At 48.4% G+C, this 17,635-nt stretch overlaps 8 protein-coding genes across 8 annotated transcripts; 4 read left to right on the top strand and 4 right to left on the bottom strand.

Moving 5' to 3' along the window:
• The first annotated feature begins 1,331 nt into the window (after window positions 1–1,331).
• Window positions 1,332–4,498, top strand: F4817DRAFT_323574 (nucleoside phosphatase family-domain-containing protein). The gene is made up of 2 exons (XM_049301529.1): window positions 1,332–2,032; window positions 2,103–4,498. Exons 1-2 carry the CDS (start codon window positions 2,020–2,022, stop codon window positions 4,169–4,171), a joined length of 2,082 nt encoding a protein of 693 aa, XP_049163513.1. The 5' UTR covers window positions 1,332–2,019; the 3' UTR covers window positions 4,172–4,498.
• A 10-nt stretch (window positions 4,499–4,508) lies between these two features.
• F4817DRAFT_323573 (uncharacterized protein) lies at window positions 4,509–5,934 on the bottom strand. The gene has a single exon (XM_049301528.1). It carries the CDS (start codon window positions 5,556–5,558, stop codon window positions 4,902–4,904), a length of 657 nt encoding a protein of 218 aa, XP_049163512.1. The 5' UTR covers window positions 5,559–5,934; the 3' UTR covers window positions 4,509–4,901.
• A 519-nt stretch (window positions 5,935–6,453) lies between these two features.
• On the top strand, window positions 6,454–7,513 carry F4817DRAFT_355786 (NUDIX hydrolase domain-like protein; the record flags this gene model as incomplete). Its single annotated transcript, XM_049305701.1, has 2 exons — window positions 6,454–6,500; window positions 6,565–7,513. The coding sequence occupies 2 exons, from the start codon at window positions 6,454–6,456 to the stop codon at window positions 7,511–7,513; spliced, it is 996 nt and encodes a 331-aa protein (XP_049163511.1).
• A 126-nt stretch (window positions 7,514–7,639) lies between these two features.
• On the bottom strand, window positions 7,640–8,596 carry F4817DRAFT_81095 (DNA-directed RNA polymerases I). Its single transcript, XM_049307917.1, has 2 exons — window positions 7,980–8,596; window positions 7,640–7,872 (listed from the first exon to the last, which is right to left on the bottom strand). The coding sequence occupies exons 1-2, from the start codon at window positions 8,321–8,323 to the stop codon at window positions 7,767–7,769; spliced, it is 450 nt and encodes a 149-aa protein (XP_049163510.1). The 5' UTR covers window positions 8,324–8,596; the 3' UTR covers window positions 7,640–7,766.
• Window positions 8,597–8,646: 50 nt separating this feature from the next.
• On the top strand, window positions 8,647–10,272 carry F4817DRAFT_81077 (PAXNEB-domain-containing protein). The gene has a single exon (XM_049307916.1). It carries the CDS (start codon window positions 8,911–8,913, stop codon window positions 10,081–10,083), a length of 1,173 nt encoding a protein of 390 aa, XP_049163509.1. The 5' UTR covers window positions 8,647–8,910; the 3' UTR covers window positions 10,084–10,272.
• A 4-nt stretch (window positions 10,273–10,276) lies between these two features.
• On the top strand, window positions 10,277–11,565 carry F4817DRAFT_323569 (SEN34 subunit of tRNA-splicing endonuclease). The gene has a single exon (XM_049301527.1). The coding sequence runs from the start codon at window positions 10,476–10,478 to the stop codon at window positions 11,457–11,459; it is 984 nt and encodes a 327-aa protein (XP_049163508.1). The 5' UTR covers window positions 10,277–10,475; the 3' UTR covers window positions 11,460–11,565.
• Window positions 11,566–11,994: 429 nt separating this feature from the next.
• F4817DRAFT_81074 (uncharacterized protein) lies at window positions 11,995–15,456 on the bottom strand. Its single transcript, XM_049307915.1, has 2 exons — window positions 14,574–15,456; window positions 11,995–14,515 (listed from the first exon to the last, which is right to left on the bottom strand). The coding sequence occupies exons 1-2, from the start codon at window positions 15,021–15,023 to the stop codon at window positions 12,101–12,103; spliced, it is 2,865 nt and encodes a 954-aa protein (XP_049163507.1). The 5' UTR covers window positions 15,024–15,456; the 3' UTR covers window positions 11,995–12,100.
• Window positions 15,457–15,575: 119 nt separating this feature from the next.
• F4817DRAFT_323563 (3' exoribonuclease family, domain 1-domain-containing protein) lies at window positions 15,576–17,120 on the bottom strand. The gene is made up of 2 exons (XM_049301526.1): window positions 16,911–17,120; window positions 15,576–16,855 (listed from the first exon to the last, which is right to left on the bottom strand). Exons 1-2 carry the CDS (start codon window positions 17,026–17,028, stop codon window positions 16,104–16,106), a joined length of 870 nt encoding a protein of 289 aa, XP_049163506.1. The 5' UTR covers window positions 17,029–17,120; the 3' UTR covers window positions 15,576–16,103.
• Between the last annotated feature and the right edge of the window lie 515 nt (window positions 17,121–17,635).

Genomic DNA, 17,635 nt, shown 5'->3' with positions numbered 1-17,635 from the left:
TATTTGGTAGTACCAAGTAGCTGCAGCATTCCTCTCAGCTAAAAATTGATGCGCGCATATAAACCGAGCTTTGTGGGCTTTTATCTCTGTGGTCACTACATGTATTAACTATTAGATGTTGCAGCAATATTGAACCAACCGCGGGCGTGTGGGAGAGGGCCTTTTGCCTGTCAGACCTATCAAGGGTAGGTAGTCTTTTATCTGAGACGGTAGTCCGTAGGATATGCGAGACGCTGTAGTCCGGATACGTGCAGTGACCGCATACCAGACCCGTATCTAGAAGATCATTGCCGGGACTAGCAGGAGTAGATCCGGAGGCAAGGACACCACTATCAAGTGACGAACGGAACAGTTACGTCAGTTATAGATGTCCTGTCTCGAATGACTGGTGTATATTGTAGTTTAGGTAAATATCCCTCTCGTGGAAGTAATTTGCTGCAACTCTTGGTTGAGAGAGAAAAGACACGGCGAGATGGACAGGGATTGGTTGCATGAACATTTACGCTAGAAACCTTGAACTGAAAGGAAAGGTTACGTAGGGCGGGCCGCCAACAGCGACTTGTGGCTTGCGACGCTCTTTATTGCAGATAGCAGGTACCTTACTAACAGGATGGTGCCGTGCTACATAAGCTACATGATGTTACGAATTTCATAGCGGGTACCTATCAAGTATTACCAACGTATCTTATCTGTAAGGACTTTAGATATGTATTCGGACCGGTTTTTTGCTGCGAACATCGTCACGGGCTGGAATTCGACATGTTTGGGGAAATGTCTGGGCTGTTCTGTTCGTATCCATAGTAACGATACGTTAATTATGCTATTTTTATAATAAATGTGGCAAGATGATGTAGTCATGGTAAATAGCAATGGCTATGTACGAATATATGCGATAGATATAAGACAGTTCTCGACTAAAAAGCAGTAAGATGCGTTACCAATATAAAGGGATACCTACACATAATACTTATTGATATGTGCAAGGGTAAATGTTATGAAGAAATGACATAGTTAAATTGATTGTTATGGACGGATTACTCGGTTTAACTCGATACATGTTACATGTATCATGCTATGTTTGATAAGGTTGAGTTCGAACTAATGCTTCTTTCGTGCATATGTGCCCATGTATTCAGCACGTGTTGCAATCGTTGCTGGGTTTAATGGATTAGATTGGAGGAAGTCTCGGTGGACTCTGCATGATAACTGCAGATGATACTTTCAAGATACTTTGCAGTCACCACATATCGTAGTAGCACTGATTACGATTACAACAAAGCATTTGTATTGGTCCGCTGGCATAAGCAGCCCCATCATCCCAATCCAAAAAAAGAAATCGAACCAACATTTAGTTCCAGCCTATGCCCCAGTATCTCGTCTCCGTTTCTGGGCTCCTTGGCTGCTGCAGGCTTATTTCCAGTTAAGAAACCTTCTTTTCCATGGTTTGTCCCAGAGATATTGCACAATCTGTTCATCCAAGTCCACCCAAAGTTCTTCCCAAATAATCCAAACAATCCACCACCTTATCTAAAGGTTGCCTTTCGTTCAAAACTTCAAACAAATCGATAAATAGACTTTGCGCACCTACGGTATTCACCTATTCATCTACTAGCTAGCGTCTTATTCTCACTCGTTACCTATCCGAAACTGTTCCTCATTTCTCTTCTTTCACTATCGCTATCATAAACCCTGTATCCTGTATCTTGTATCGCATCGCATCTTGCTGAACCCGCACCCCCTTAACCTAATCAGCTACCACCTTTACCTCCTATGCTTTTTGACGCAGAATCCAGAACGCGTAATTGAAACGAACCTTGAAACCAGTCATCCCACGCCACACTATAATCATATCATCAGCTTCGCGCTCTTCGTCGCACACGTAGCGAGGCATATTAAGGACATGCTGCGATATATTGACACTCTATAACTTCCAACAAGACAACAAACATCGCAACCAATCGCGCATATACCCCCATTTTGTCTTGAGCCTACCTTTTTGCTTCCCTCAGTTCCACCGTCATGGGGAAGAGATGTAAGCCTCCCTTCTAAACCGTCACAAAGTCCATTTCGCAACATTGCTGACGACAGTTGCTACAAATTAGGGAGATGGGGTATCATTCTAGACGCCGGTTCCTCTGGAACGCGTCTGCATATATATCGGTGGCTAGATCCTGCAAAAGCACTCAGGGAAGCATCCTATCAAGAATTACATAGTTTGCCGAATATCGTAACCAAAGATAAATGGACAAAAAAGATTAGACCGGGAATCTCAACCTTTGGCGACCATCCAGAAGACGTCGGACCTGATCACCTGCAGCAACTGGTTGAGCGGGCACTGGACGTCATCCCCGACGATAAACATGCCGATACCCCGATATTCCTCATGGCCACCGCTGGCATGCGATTATTGCCTCCTACTCAACAAAGAGCGGTCATAACCGAGACTTGCTCGTATTTCCGCGCCAACACGCGATTCTCTCTCCCCGACTGCGATACGCACATTCAGGTCATCCCCGGCGAGACTGAAGGTTTATATGGATGGATAGCAGCCAATTATCTTCTAGGAGGTTTCGACGATCCTGATGGGCATGCTCATGGAAAGAATCACCATACTTATGGTTTCCTAGACATGGGTGGCGCTTCGGCGCAGATCGCTTTTGCGCCAAATGCCACTGTAGCCGAAGAACACGGGAACGATCTTAAGTTACTGCGAATGAGAAGCTTAAATGGCGAGCCCAAGGAATACAAGGTGTTTACGTCAACATGGCTTGGCTTTGGAGTCAACCAGGCTCGCGAGCGCTACGTCAAAGCCTTGGTCGACGAATTTTTAATCGATGGGGAGCACGAGGTGCCCGATCCTTGTCTACCAAGAGGACTACGAACCAACGAAAAGGGTGAGGTCATCAGGGGGAATTCGAAAGAGCTGGAATTAGTTGGTACGGGTGGATTCGACGAGTGTTTACGGAGAACGAAGCCGCTATTGGGTAAAGACTTGCCGTGCGAAGACAAGCCATGCTTATTTAACGGCCAGCACGTCCCACCTATTGATTTCGATGTCAATCACTTCGTTGGAGTTTCTGAATACTGGCATACCACACATGGCGTGTTTAGAAATAAAGACGATGATACGGCCTACGATTTCAACACATATCAGAAGAAGGTAGTGGAATTTTGCAGTCAGCATTGGGAAGAAATCGAGTCGAATATCGAAGCGCGAAAGAAGGATCACGGAAAGGAAGCCCAGGAAGCCTGCTTCAAGGCATCATGGCTTATCAGTGTATTGCATGAGGGTATTGGCATACCGAGATATGGCATAGAGAATACACCAACTCCAGGGATCAACGTCACGAAAGCAATCGGAGAGGCTGCTAAGGAGAAGGGATTTTTACACCCCTTCCAAGCCGCTGACGAAGTTAATAACATCGAGATCAGCTGGACGTTAGGAAAGATGGTGCTCTACGCGGCCGGTCAGATTCCACCCAAGGACAACTATCGTCACCCTGTGGGATTCGGGAGTAACGTAAAAGGTATCCCTTCAGATTTCCAATACGCTGGATCCAGTTTTAATGTGTCCTCGGCAATCGACGATGAGGATGATTGGGGCGATACGGCGGAAGATCTGATAGACCATGCGAAATCGAAGTCGACATCTGGACTCTTCTTCTTCCTACTGATCTTCTTATTTATCGCTTTTCTGCTTCGGAAGCGAGATAGGCGGATGCGGCTTTATGGTAAAGTTAACAAGGTACTACGCCGCCGACGCCGCCCAGGCAGCCCTCGAAAACTTAGCCTCGGTCTGTCGGCTATCTCACACAAACTATTTGGTCGTGGATCATATAACTATGAAAGGGTTCTGGAAGAAGGTGACGCCAGTCAGTTCGAACTGGGCGAAGCTTCGTCGGATGAAGGTGATAATTCCGATAGTAGCGGGGGAAGATCAAGAGTCGGTCGATCGTCAGGCTTGGCTACCCCAAAACTGAATGTCGAATCTTTTGACGATATTAAAAAGCACCAGCATCCCGGAAGTGCGCTTGATCGGTCCGGGTTGGTGGTCCGAACAGAAAGTCGCGAGAGACTGTTTCCGCAAATGTTAACAGCTGGACGGAGGAGTCGAGCGGGCAGTCCCACGAGGCTTAAGAGTCCATTAATGAGCCCCTTGACGGAGGATTGATAAACTGTATATTCTATTATTACCCTTACTGGGCAATCACCTTGCATTGTCCAGGCGGCACGCTCCTTGTAGGGCTACAGGTTTGGAGTTACCCAAGACAGGGTTACATGGGAAAGGAGTTCCGGCAGTGACGGATTTTATGTATTATGCCTGAGACGGGCCTCGATATATGGGTTGACGAGTGAAAGCATATTGGATTCTTAGTAGATACCTTCATAGCTCGGTACGTTTGTTGTTGCATACGGGGACGTAGCTATCAAATATTCATACATGGCTAGCTGTACTGGCGGCCACGCGTGGTCACGCAATTGATATATATATAGTTGATCTTATATGACTGGTGAAGTGGTATCTAGCGTGAAATGGATGCGTAGTAAATTGAAGGCCTATGAGACCTTAGATGTCCCATATCAGGTAGATATACAATAACTTTTATCTATTCCAATATCGTCCGACTATAGCTCAGAGGTGACCGTAGTCTCGTCCTTCTCTATTAAGGAACATCCAACCTTTTATTTTCAACATCTTAGACCAGCTTGCTGCTCACAGGAGGTGAATATTATAACAGCCAACAGGAGTAGATGTCTGCTGCCCTTTCCCCCCTTTCTCCCCATCTCCCCTGTTTCTCTACTATACAATATACGTAGTATCCAAATCTCCACTTCGAGGAGAACACTTTCTCCCCCGGGATCTTGACTGAGGTAGGTAACCGGCCCGACAACTCCTACCGTTAATCCTGCTCCCTCTCGAGAAACGTAGGGTCGTTCCGGACCTTGTTCTCGAACTTGCGCCACCACTCTTGGAAGGCCTTTAGAGGCACGACCTCGACGCCTTCGGCGCCCACCTTGCCGCTAAACCCGGCCAGGAAGTTGAATGCGTTCTTTATTATGCGCTGGGCTAAGACCTGCGTCGACGGCTGCTGCTGCTGCTGCTGCTGTTGTTGCGTCGTGTTACCGCTGGAGTTGGTCGCGTGCAGCTGTTGAATGCGCTCGGCTACGGATGCTGCGTCCTCCACGTTGATCCCGATTATCACGCCCTCGGGGTTAGGAGCAGAAGAAGGTGGAGAGAGCTTGAACACGGCACTCTCCTTGCCGGGCCCCACGCCCCCCAGGAACTTGAAGTTGGGCTCCTCTTGCCCGCTAGCTAGGGCGGTCGGGTTCAGCGCGACGTAGATAGCGGCGGCGGTGCCGTCGGGGAGGGCGACGCCAGGGAGCAGGAAGACGGTGAGGTGGGAGAAGGGTTTGGGGGTGGGGTTCGCGGGCGAGGGCGCGGGATGCGGGATCGCGTATAGGAATGACGTGGGGCTAGGTTGGGAGGACGGTACGGTAATAAGCGGCTGTCCGGCTGGGATGATGCCGAAGAGCGGCTGGTTTGGCTGTTGCGCCATTGTGTGTTTCCCTTCCTTCCTTCTAATTCGACCTCTAGGTATTTTTGATCTCTAACGATTGTTTGTTTGTTTGCGGCTAAATGGCGATCAATTGGTGCCTAAGATGACTTGGGAAAGATGTTCCGTTACGTCTTTGATCCGGGACCCTAGGAGGGTTCAACCACCTAGCGGTGAAATCGTCTGTGACATGGAGGAAGCGAAGGGAGAAGAATTCGGGATAGGATGCTGGAAGCTTCAAAAAGATACTTGGGTACCTGCTAAATAAATTTCAACGTCATAGCATCAACATGTGGTGTGGAGGGGCAGAGATGCGCTAAGACTTGCCTATGCAAAATGCGCATATTGCATCCGCATCCGGTACATATAGGTACCTCCTAATGTACCTAATCTAGAATGCGCCTGCAGCCTGAGACCTGTAACATCGAAGAAGTTTGTTACTTGTCTATGAGGCAGGAACATGCAGATAGTGAAGTAGGTACATGTACTTCCACAAAAGAGACAACGCTATTGGATCTCACTCATTTAGTCTAATATCGAAATCTTTAAAGACATGTCAAGATGTCTACCTCATAATAGTCTTTGGAGGCACCAGGCAGCAAGCAAATTTACAGCAAAGAAATTTGGATATCATCTACAACTTGAACCTCTTATAAAAAGACCCCGAGCGAATCATTGCTATCTTTTCCAGCAGAACAGAAAAATACACTTCCCACTACAATTTCACAACAGTACCTACAAACTTGAGGATTCCGATATTTGGGTCAATTCTATCTTAACGACGAAACCTTCACTTATTTCTCATAGGGCTTACAGCTCTGCTTCATCCGTATCAAGTATACACCAGACGCTGAGGAAGTTAAGGGGCTCTCAGCTCACTCCTAACGCATTAACCGAAATGCCGTGTTTAATAAGTAACCTCGATATCATGAAGGAGGCTGATGCGTAAGTTAAACCCTTTCTCATATAAGAGTGGCAGACAAAAACTAAACAGTTTGCGAGAGCGTAGCTTTCCTTACCCAGACAAGGAACCTCAAGCGTACAAGGCTCTCACTGACACGCTATACACGCTGGTCTGGAAGGATGGGCAGCCTCTTGGCTATATGCTTGATTCCGTCGTTACAGAACTCCTCGCCACACCGGAAGAAATCCGCGGACCCGTAACTGTAGATGAAGCCAAACGCACGGTGCGTGCTTTCGAGCTACCAACTGAAGCCGAAAGAACTGCGCTTGTGGCTCGCTTAATGCAGTATTGGCGGGAAAATCATACATATGATATATTAAGGGGCTGGCGGAACGAACTATGGCCCGTCTACGGCAGCAATGATGAGGTCCTGTACAGCGCTGAGCGCAGTGGAACAGGCCTGCTAGGAATCATGCGTTACGGGGTGCATATGACGGCCTTCGTCAAGGACGATACGGCGAGCTACGGCATGAAGATATTGGTGGCTCAACGAGCAGCTAACAAGTCTACGTATCCCAGCATGCTAGACAACTCCGTGGCGGGCGGTCTTATGACTGGGGAAGACCCCTTTGAATGTATAATCCGAGAGGCGGACGAGGAAGCTGATCTACCGGAAACGATCATGCGCGAGCGAGCTAAATTCACCGGCATGGTCACGTACATCTACATCACAGACGTACGAGCAGGCGGTGAGGCTGGTCAGATTTATCCCGAGACCCAGTGGGTCTACGATATCGAGCTACCTGCAGACTTTGTTCCTACGCCCAAGGATGGCGAGGTGGCGGGCTTTTACTTGTGGACGGTGGAAGAAGTGCGAGAGAAACTTGGTCAGAGGAAGTTCAAGCCTAACTGTGCCCTCATCCTAATCGATTTCTTCATCCGCCACAAGATCCTGACACCAGAGAACGAGCCCAACTATGACGAGATAGTGAGCCGGTTACATCGCAAACTACCTTTCCCGGGTCCCCATCAAGTTGGTCCATCGACCACATAACAATGCTCTCAGTTGCCTTTCCCCTTTTGAATATCCCACTAGCGATCCAGGTGTCGTTGACCACGACTTACTAGTAGAATAGCTCTAGTTCATGATTTGGCCGCAATAAGCGTTCATTGGTATCTCAAGCGTAGCTGCAATATGCAATAACCATCCTCTCTACACTTTGGCCTTTGGATTATAACTCCCATTAACTCGTGAATCAGCCGTGGTCTCGCCAATGGGCGAGTAAAGAGTGCTGTGTAATAGTAGATCATTTCTTAACTAGAAGGTAGGTGTTGTCGACACGCAACGGCGTTAACTTCTTATAGGGTCCCTCTAGCATCATTAATAACCCGCCAAACGAGATGTACGCGCGACTACGGCCACGTTAGTGCTGCCCGGGATAAGCAGAAAATATGAAGATTAAAAGGGAATAACGAAGGGAAAAGGAAACGGAAATAGCAAGGTAAGAGAAGTCGCATACATAGTCTGACCATCAACACCATCCTCAAACTTGTAGATCTTGCCATGGCACACGTAGTCGTACATGTCCGCAAGGGAAGACTCGTTGCGAACGTGACGCCATCCTTTCTCTTCCTCCTCGTCTTTAGTACCATCGAGCGACAGGCTAGTAGCCAATACAACCTCGATGTTGCTGCCGACGCGAAGGGGAAACAACTCGATGTTGATGTCGAGCTGCATCGTCGTCAGGTTGTCGGTGGACGTGCCGCCGATACGCGCCACGCGGTCATATTTGGATTGGTCGTAGGTCGTTACCGTGAAGGTGTCTTCGAAGAGCTGCGCGTCGCCTGCTGCGAGGTTCGACATTTTGAGGGAGGTTTTGTTTTGGTTTGCTTTAGGGTGGACAATTGACTTCTAGATGGATTTGTGGAATGAATGTGGCGGCGTGTCGGGTTGGGAGATGGGAAGAATGCTGTGTCGTGTTGAATATTAAGATAATGCGGAAGTATCGAGTTTTTGGCGCGGCTGCTTTTTTTCTTTTTCCCAATGGAAGCTCTAAGCGGAATTCCGCCGTTGATGCGGGGTGTCCACTGAAAGCGGTGAAGCCTTGTATTTACAGGGGACTTTTGCGGCTCTGCTAAGAACTACTGTATGTACCTAATGTAAAAGCTAATCTTTCCAAGGGATTAGTAAAGATTGTGTGACGTACCTAACCTAGTAACATTTTTGTGACGCACGAAACTATGGGATATGTACATATTCACCGAAAAAGGTTCAGAAACCGCAGAAAATACTTCCTAACCTAACTGAAATTGGAGATAAGCTGCCTAGCTTATTTTTCTCGAATCGAAGCCCAAATGCATATACCAATAATCTACACCATTTTTTCTCATTACCTCGACTTAATAACTTGATACATAATTGGGGAATCTTACGAACCTGATGCCGTGGCCATGTCCTTCAGGAAAAGAAATGCTGTGATTAGCAGCTCAATTTCATCTCAGTCAACCCCATCAAAGACTGAAAATGTATCTATTCCTGGAGTTCGACCGTCTCTTGTCGATGGTCGACCAACTACTTCCACTGGAACCGCATCTCTAGACAGTCTACTTGCTGGACATGCTGGCTTACCCCTAGGCACATCACTTCTTATCGGAGAGCATGGTACTACCGACTTCGCTGGCGTACTTCTCCGTTACTATGCCGCCGAGGGTATGATTCAGGGTCATCAAATCCATGTCCTCGGCTTACATGAAAGTTGGCGCTACGAGCTCCCGGGTCTTTCAACCGAAGACAAGAAATCATCAAGCAAGTCGGAGACTCCCTCAGATGACAAGATGAAGATAGCTTGGAGATACGAAAGCTTGTCGTCTGGGGGAGCCCCGAGGGATAGAAATGCGGCTCAGAAGCGAAGTAATTCTGCGACTGAATCTACTTCTATTTTCTGCCATTCTTTCGATCTTACCAAAAGACTTAGTCCCACTAACGTCAAGGGTCAAATTGGCTTTCACCCCTCGATGAGCATACCGGATCTGCCTTCCCACACAAAAGATTCAACATCGCCTTTCAAGATGTTCATCAAGAACGTAGCTCACAAGCTAGCGAATTCGCCGCCATCGTGGGTCCATCGTGTCATAGTACCGAGTCTCTTATCCCCGACGGGGTACGCTGGCTCGTCTGCTCGGCCCGAAGAGGTCTTGCAGTTTTTACACGCGCTTAGAGCGTTGTTAAGGCAGTACCCAGGAAAGCTCACGGCTATTATAACTTTACCGCTATCACTTTACCCTAGGACTACGGGACTTACACGTTGGATGGAGTTATTATCCGATGGTGTTTTCGAACTTGTCCCACTCCAGTCCAACGCCGTGCACGCTCCTCCTCCGTCTTCAAAGTCCGATTCCAAATCCGAGGAGCAGACGCAGGGTCTTCTCAAAGTCCATAGTCTACCGATTTTCCACGAAAAAGGCGGGGGCTCTTCTGAGGGCTATGCTGCTCACGGGGATCTGTCGTTTAGCTTGAGTCGATCTAAGGGTTTTGTGATAAAACCGTTCTACTTGCCTCCTGTTGGGGAAGACGAAGAGGAAAAGAAGAAAGGAGATTCTAGCAAAGGAAGCATGGATTTCTGAAAATTCCTCTATACGTCTAAGGTGAATAGCTGCTATCGGATTGAGCCACTACAGTGCGAAACCGTAAACATGATATTACGCACTGTATATACCCCACTTGGAACTCTCCAAATTTTCATCGACTTCTCCAAATTCGAAAAAAAAAGCTTTTAGTTTTTTTTTTTCAATCTTCAACAATCACAACAGGTAAGTCGATAATTCCGTTTTTCTCAAAACACTCTATCGAAATGATTACAACAATTCATAATCTGTCAATCCACTGAAATAATAATGTTGACAACCTTCTATCTGGAAAAATATGATCACCCAAATTATTCTACATTGCATATGACAAGCTTTATCAGTACCAACGCTGACTCTCAAGCAAACAGATATCACTGCCCTCTGTGGAGATGGCTTCTTCCACCATAAGCCGGCCTCCCGTGAGGATATCAAAGGTCGCGGGGAGGTACCTACTCTTCGACATAGATGACGTGATGCACCTGCGCAAGAACCACAACATCTGCTCCGTGTTCGTCGGGACGATTCCCCAGAATCCCCAGCAGAACATCTTTATGGGCTTGCCTATCGAGCTGATGCCTGAGGAGGCCCAGATCCTCGTCGACAAGAACGTAGCATACATTGTAGACGACGCCGCGTTTCATCCCGCCCGCCTCGCTACTCTAGATGACGACGCGCGCAGGAGATACCTGCAGTCTGTCAAAGCTGAGGGCAGGAAGGCGCAGATGGCGGCTGCGGAGAGCAAGCTGAGCGCGAAGCCAAAAGTGACTACTACTACTACTACTAAGAAAGAAAAAGCAAAGCCAAAGACTTCAGAAAACGAAGCAAGCCTCGAAGCAGACGATGAGACTAGCACAAGTCTCTTCAGCCCCTCCTCTCCGCCACCGTCAAGTGGCGTCCCCTCCCACTCCCAACTCTCCCAAGCAGAAGACCACCCCGCCTTCGCAATAACACCCACAACAAGCAGCCTTATCCTCCCCCCTTCCCCTCCCCTTGCTCCTCCCGAAGGACTCTTCCCCTTCTCCGCCTCCGTCAACGTCCCGCCCTCGTACCCGCTATACGCGCACCTTCAGGACCGCGGTTACTACATGATGCCTGGCCTGCGCTTCGGCTGCGATTACAACGTGTACCCAGGCGACCCCCTACGTTTCCACAGCCACTTTCAGGCCGCCAGTTACGGCTGGGAAGAGGAGATTGCTGTCCTTGATCTTGTGGCCGGCGGACGACTGGGTACGAATGTCAAGAAGGGGTATCTGATTGGTGGGGCTGTGGTAGGTGATGATACGGATGAGCATCAGACGAAGAGAGAGGGGATAGATGAAAATCCCAAGGCTCCGCGAGCCAGGGCTTTCTGTATAGAATGGGCGGCTATGTAGATATGTACCTAAATGTAGGCAGGATGCTGCCGCAGTCACCAGTCCGTAGTTGTTTATAACATCTACGATCTTATTAAAAGGGCAATATTGACGTATTCTACATAAACATCGAGGAATTCTTGACGTGAATGCAGCAACCCTTTTCAGATTATATTTGTAGAATTGGAATGAGTACCTAAAACCGGCTACCTAGTATAACTATGTACCTAATGCATACCACACCCATGAGCCCCCTAATCAGACCAGAACTCCGAGCATATAATGAATAAAAAAAAATGCCAAAACACAGAAATCACACCGTCTAGCTGCTGTGCCCCTTTGCTACAACATGGTTTCCCTTATCGCTTCATATTCATCTCCGTCACGTTCCTCAACCTTATCGCTATCCTAATCCGACATCTTGGAGCCAATGAATGCGGAGCATCATAGGGAGCTGATTGGACAGAAAGATTTCAAAGGTCAAGTTCGCATCGATGCTAGTTCTAATGAGTTGCCGTGCGGTTTTTGAAGTAAGGTAATCTTTCATTGGAAGACAATGCTGAATAATGCTGATTGTTGAATGACGGATGCGGAAGGACTTTCGCAGACAAAGAATCCACCTTGGCTAAAGCTTGGAGAAGGTAATTCGGGCAGCTCAGTCGTCAGGGTACGTATATGCGGCTAAAGCTGACGACTTCCCTACGGCAGCAGACACACTTGTCGAAGTTGTTCATTGCCAAGGTGACGCGGCACTCGTCACAGAGGCTGAGACAGCGACATGGCCACACAATGATTTTGCGGGGGGATGAGTGGCATACAACGCACTGAGGCCCGCCCCTACCGTCGTCACTGTTGTTGCCATCTTGCAGCTCACTTTCACGGGCGGCTTCGGTCCGCCTCGTAATGATCAAGTCCTCGAGGAGCTCGGCCTCCTCCTCGTCCGAGAGCTTGCCTTTACTAGGCCGCTGTGGGAAGAAGAGGCGCCCCCGCTGATTTTGCTGCATGCGCGCGTACTTAGAGCGCGTGATAATCTGATCACTGCTTAGGTGGGCGGCAAGGGCATGGGCTTCGCGACGCTCCTCTGGGCTTCTGGGATGAAGCAACCTGGCAAGATCGCCTATGGCTAAGGGCTGGTCAAAAGGAGTTGTCTCCCGGGAGAGCGAGAAGTGCTGAGATGCTTGTGTGGGCGTCCTCTGGCCGTCGTTTTCCTCGAATTCATCCTCATCAACCCACTGGCCCTGCTCATCTTCATCGCCAGCGACACTATGTATCATGCTCGTCGTATCCCAATCACCGTCGTTTTCATCCGGCTCCCAATCGCCGCTCGTATCCACAGATCCCCATAAATCACCATGCTTCCATGAGTTGTATAATCTTGTGTCTAGTTCCTCATCCGGCATGTTAGCCGTCTCAGGGGCCATCCTAAGACGTCTTCGTACTTCGGCCTCCACGTCGGCGGTCTCGTCATTATAGAGCCTATTGCTCCTCCTATTTCGGCCCAGCAGCAGTGAATGCGCTTCTGCAGGGGGTTTTCTCTCGTCCTTATTATCCTGTTTCGGCCAGCGAGAAAGCCAGACTAAGATACGAGGTCGGGTTGTGATCCCAAGACGCGTTAGAGCTTTCAGAAGAAGCACCGCGCCCCATCGCAGCAGAAGCCTGTTGATGTTCATGATGAATTCCAAGGCTAGAAGCCAACGCGAGCTACGCTCAGTAGCCCCAACTCCATCCCTAGCACGTTTTTCTCCGATGCGCGTTTTGGGAATTGTCTGAGCTGCCCGTTCTCGTGCGTATCCACTTGACGCTCCAAGCTGCCCGTCCTTGATTGGCACCAATCCGATAGCTCCGACAGAATCGTATCGGGAAGCACCCAGACCTGATCCGGCCCATTGCATGCGTATAGACTCGAGCTCCCTCAGCCTTTCTTCTTCGAGCCACGTACGGTTTTTCAAGTTGATGCCCCGGTCTTCGTTTAGATAGACGGCTTCACTCGCCATCGTGATGACACTAAAACCTGTTCGAAGCAGCGCCGTATAGAAGTCCATTTCTCGTGAAATCCGAATATCGGAGAGCGAAATATTCGCTTGCATATTCTCATGCGCGTGTGCTAATCGTTCTCGGAACGTCAAGACCCGTCCATTGACGTTCCACCGATCTGGGGGCTGCATCGCCGAAAGGACCAAAGCAACAGCATATATAGCCAGGCACACGAGCGTACCAGTAAATACCAGAAGATGGGGGATAAAACCTATAATACAGACCGTAGGAAACCTAAAAAGACCCATGGTAGATGGGCTGTCGACAGAGAAATCTAAAGCTTCTATCACGATGCTTCCCATAAAGCAGATAGCCCAAAACCCCGTACTAACTAATCGGTACCGACTCTGTAAATTAAAGACACCTAGAACGTGGCTAGTAATATGGCTCATGGCAGAGAGGAAAGCCACCAGAAGGACTTCGGGGGGGGTGTTGACCCTCTTCATTATCATGGATCTGGAGACGGCGATGCTGGCCCCTGAAGCCTGTTGGAACGTCACATTGGAACTACTACCACTTGAAAATAAACCCCAACCGAGTTGGTTGCTAATAGCGGCGTCGGCCTCGGCAAACGCCAGTGAGTGCTCGAAAAGGGTCATGCCGGTCTCGACAGCCACTTGACGTCCTTGCACTGCGCATGAAATCGTCTCTAGGAAATGACTTAGGCACAGAGTCCCGAAAAGGGGCCACAGTAGAGACAAGGAGCCATGTAGCTCATTTGAATAATCGTGATTGCTTGGAGGAACCATTTCAACAGCGCGGCAGCTGTCATAGTCGGTAGCGCCCAAAAGGAGGACTGTACTGAGCCCATGTAAATATGTAGAGGGTTGTGCGAACATGAGATCTGATGTCTTGCTGGCGTTACCCCAACGCATCTCGGCGAAATCGGGCGAGGTTTGGCACTGGATGGACTGTAGGAGTTGCCGAGCTTGGTATGCGAAGAGAATGATAGGTAGGAAGCGGAGAAAGAGTCGTACGGGCCATGTCAAATACAACCTTCTTCGCGAAGCTGCAAATATGTGTGTACGGTTCAATATGATAGCCTGCAACAGTGCTAGACGTCAGAAATCGCTTCAACGTCAAAATCGGAGGGAAACAGACCATCGCAATACAGCAGAGCGCCCACTTGCTGGTAGCATAGCTAAAGACGCTACCTAAACCCTTCGTTCCATCGGCGGAGAACTTGGAGACCAATACAGCGGGGTCCTGATCTTCGTTGTCTAATACTTCTGCTACATTAGCGGCAGCTTCGGAAGCTTGGGTAAGCATATGGGCGGCGGTAGTCGTCGGGAAAAAAAAGTCGGATGTCGTTGGGTCGGCAATGACTCGTTGCCCAAAGCCGTCAACAGCATCGGGAAAGGATATGATGCCAAGCTTGGTCAACATCCTAGGCCCAGCAAGAATCAGGTCCTCAAGCGACGGTGCGAATCTGGTTACGTTATTGACGGAATACCTGAGGTGCTGGGCCGTCCAAGAAGTGAAATTATGCCAGATGCTTGAATTATCAAGGAACGTAGGTGCCGGGACGGCGGTCGCGCCTGGAGAAGCCATTTGGCTGGGGAGGTTTATCTGGGGTATGCGAGAGGCGGCCAATAACTCCGAATCGCCCGCGACGAGATCTGACTTAGGCACGTTGCTTCCAATCAGAGAGGACAGCAATTAGGTCATTCAGAAGCTCCGAAACACTCGAATTAGCCAATGCATACTCGCTGCGAACACATGACGACTTCCCGTCATGCGTACATTTGTTGAGTTGTCGTGGATTTCTTTTAGTATTTACATATATATGTGAGGTAAGTGTGTATGGAAGTATGTAAGTTTTAAGTTGGTATTAAAGAGACGATATCCGAAGTGTTCCAGAATCTAGACAAGGTTCAACGGCTATCAATAAGCGGCGCTCCTGCCATCACACCTTAACTTCAGGTAAATTAGCGGGTAGGTGCATATTTTAATGTGTGCAGGTGCCCGCTGATGAACGTCCTAGTAGGTGTTTGTACATATACATGGGTACCCAATCTACCTAACGACATACTGTACATGTACCTAGTTCCAGAAGTGCTAAAAATAGATTATGGTCAGCTTATGTAGGTAGTTACCTATCTATTGAAGTCGATGCATATTAATTGATAGCTTAAGCACTCAAAAGTGCTTCTTATATTTATTATAGAAATTGGATCATGAATAGCTCTACTTCGCACACCACCGCATCTATATTTTAGGCTCGGTATACCTAAAACACTAGCGCGCGAGCAAGAGACGTTTAAGACCTCAGCAGCTCAGTTATTCACGCCAACGTCCATACGATCCATTTCTTTTACGGATTCGTAATAACCACGAGTAACGGGTTTACTTTTGCTAACATCTTTAGCTTCTGCCGTCTGTCATCGTGACATGCCCTTTCCTTCTAGGAGGCCCTATTAAGTTGCCACACTATTAACAGCATGTAACAGACGCCGTAGAAATTCATGTGGGTGAGAATGGCTTCTTCCTGGGAAGTTATACTCCCAACTCGATATTTCATCATCACCTAGACAGTCCAGCATGGGGTTTCTATCATAGCCCTGAAGTCACCTCGCAATCTGGATCCACATCCGCCGGTTGGTATATGCTCTACATCATGGCTAGTTTAGCTTAAGAGACATTTTTCCCTTTATCAACTGTCTCATTTAAAGCCTGGATGAGGACGCGGTTCGCATTGCGGCATGCTACAAGGCTTCTCTCAACCATTTTGTTGTAGAGCATAGCGTCCGCAGCGGGCAATTGACCCTTGAACCAGACGTTAGTTACTTCATCCCTTGTCGGCAGGTATGCGACGCAACACGCTGCAAATATCTTGTGATATGAGGCAACATCCGGATCAAGGACGATGCTTGGCTGGCTCTTCTCGTCCTGAGCTGCTAAAGCCGCAACGCCTCCTGCGACAGTATCCACGCAGTCGATGCCAGCGTCCGCAATAGCCGCAGAGGCAACGGTTATACAACCACTTAAGACATTCATCATGTCCCAACCTTCGTCTCTATCGTAATCGGGAGAGTCACGATTCTGGTCTCCTTCAATTATGGTGACGATGATGTCGACACCACTTTTAGGCCAACGATCCGCGATAATTGCGCCTCGTAATGCTGTTTCTAGATGGACTCCGAGATCCCTCTCACTTGAATCGCGTAGGTAACCTCGTCTTTGTCTCGTCGCGAAAGGTGCATATTTGACGTGCGTCGAAAGGATGATATGAGGAGAGAAAGGCGCAGATCGCGGAAGTGCTCGAGGTCCATGAACAGTACAGGTAAGCTTCAAGCTCGTGCCTGAAGGACGGATCGCAAATGGGTCTTCGATTTCCAGATATGCAGATCCTGAAGCTGAAGGAGTAACTCCTGTTTTCAGAACTATACGCAATTCAAATTAGACAGCTAATACGTACAAGGAAACGATGCGACTTACAGATCTTTCGAACGTCATTGTCGCCCGGACGCTTTGCTACTCTTTTCCCTTGAGGCGTATCGTAGACGGGAGGAGTCGTTTGACCTACTGGGCCATTAATTCGTCTCCGATCAGCCATGGTGGGAAAGTTATAGCGCTCCTAAGTGTTTTGTTGCTAAGAAGCTTCAGATGTCGCACTTCAATGAGCTTGCAGAAAGCTTAGTACATACCGGCACGCACTGAAAATTCCATGCAACCTTGAGCGTAGAACTGCCCCACCATGCCCACTAACCCCACGAATCCCTGCATTCTGCACCTGCTTGAAGCACTGACCAATCGGTCATGGATTTTCCGTTATCCGAAGATTTTTTTGAACCCGACCTCAAAACCGAAATTTCTTTCTTCGCACCCTCTTAAAAAATGCAAACAAGAACCTGATGCTCAACCACCCAATGTCTACCAGCACAGGCAGCCATGGTCGTCGTGGATTTACGACTTAGACTTGAGAAGAAGTCCTAGAAAGGTTTCGCATTTTACCGGGCGATGGTATGCAAGACGACTTTACCCGGTAAATCCAAGTCCACCGTCGCTGATGGTTGAAATCTCGAACCCGACCTTCGCAAATATTTTGGTAAGTTTCATTTACCTTCCTTTTCGACCCCTGGACAGACTTTTCTTTCTTAGTAGGTCATTCTGCTACTGATGAATCCAATTCCACTGTTCTCCGCGATCACCTGAGCAACTGA

This window comes from Daldinia loculata (assembly GCF_022478755.1).
Source record: "Daldinia loculata strain CBS 113971 unplaced genomic scaffold F4817scaffold_2, whole genome shotgun sequence".
NCBI classification, from domain to species: domain Eukaryota; kingdom Fungi; phylum Ascomycota; class Sordariomycetes; order Xylariales; family Hypoxylaceae; genus Daldinia; species Daldinia loculata.
Note: the sequence above shows the minus strand (reverse complement) of the source record. Positions and strands in the feature narration are given on the sequence as shown.

Bases quoted from the DNA above. Each gene is read 5' to 3' on its own strand.
- F4817DRAFT_323573 (XM_049301528.1), bottom strand. From the start codon at position 5,558: ATGGCGCAACAGCCAAACCAGCCGCTCTTCGGCATCATCCCAGCCGGA.
- F4817DRAFT_81095 (XM_049307917.1), bottom strand. From the start codon at position 8,323: ATGTCGAACCTCGCAGCAGGCGACGCGCAGCTCTTCGAAGACACCTTC. The intron at 7,873-7,979 runs GTATGCGACTTC...ACGTGGCCGTAG, and splicing joins GGTGTTGATGGTCAGACTAT to TCGCGCGTACATCTCGTTTG.
- F4817DRAFT_81077 (XM_049307916.1), top strand. From the start codon at position 8,911: ATGTCCTTCAGGAAAAGAAATGCTGTGATTAGCAGCTCAATTTCATCT.
- F4817DRAFT_323569 (XM_049301527.1), top strand. From the start codon at position 10,476: ATGGCTTCTTCCACCATAAGCCGGCCTCCCGTGAGGATATCAAAGGTC.
- F4817DRAFT_81074 (XM_049307915.1), bottom strand. From the start codon at position 15,023: ATGGCTTCTCCAGGCGCGACCGCCGTCCCGGCACCTACGTTCCTTGAT. The intron at 14,516-14,573 runs GTCTGTTTCCCT...GCACTGTTGCAG, and splicing joins CGCTCTGCTGTATTGCGATG to GCTATCATATTGAACCGTAC.
- F4817DRAFT_323563 (XM_049301526.1), bottom strand. From the start codon at position 17,028: ATGGCTGATCGGAGACGAATTAATGGCCCAGTAGGTCAAACGACTCCT. The intron at 16,856-16,910 runs GTAAGTCGCATC...AATTGCGTATAG, and splicing joins CAATGACGTTCGAAAGATCT to TTCTGAAAACAGGAGTTACT.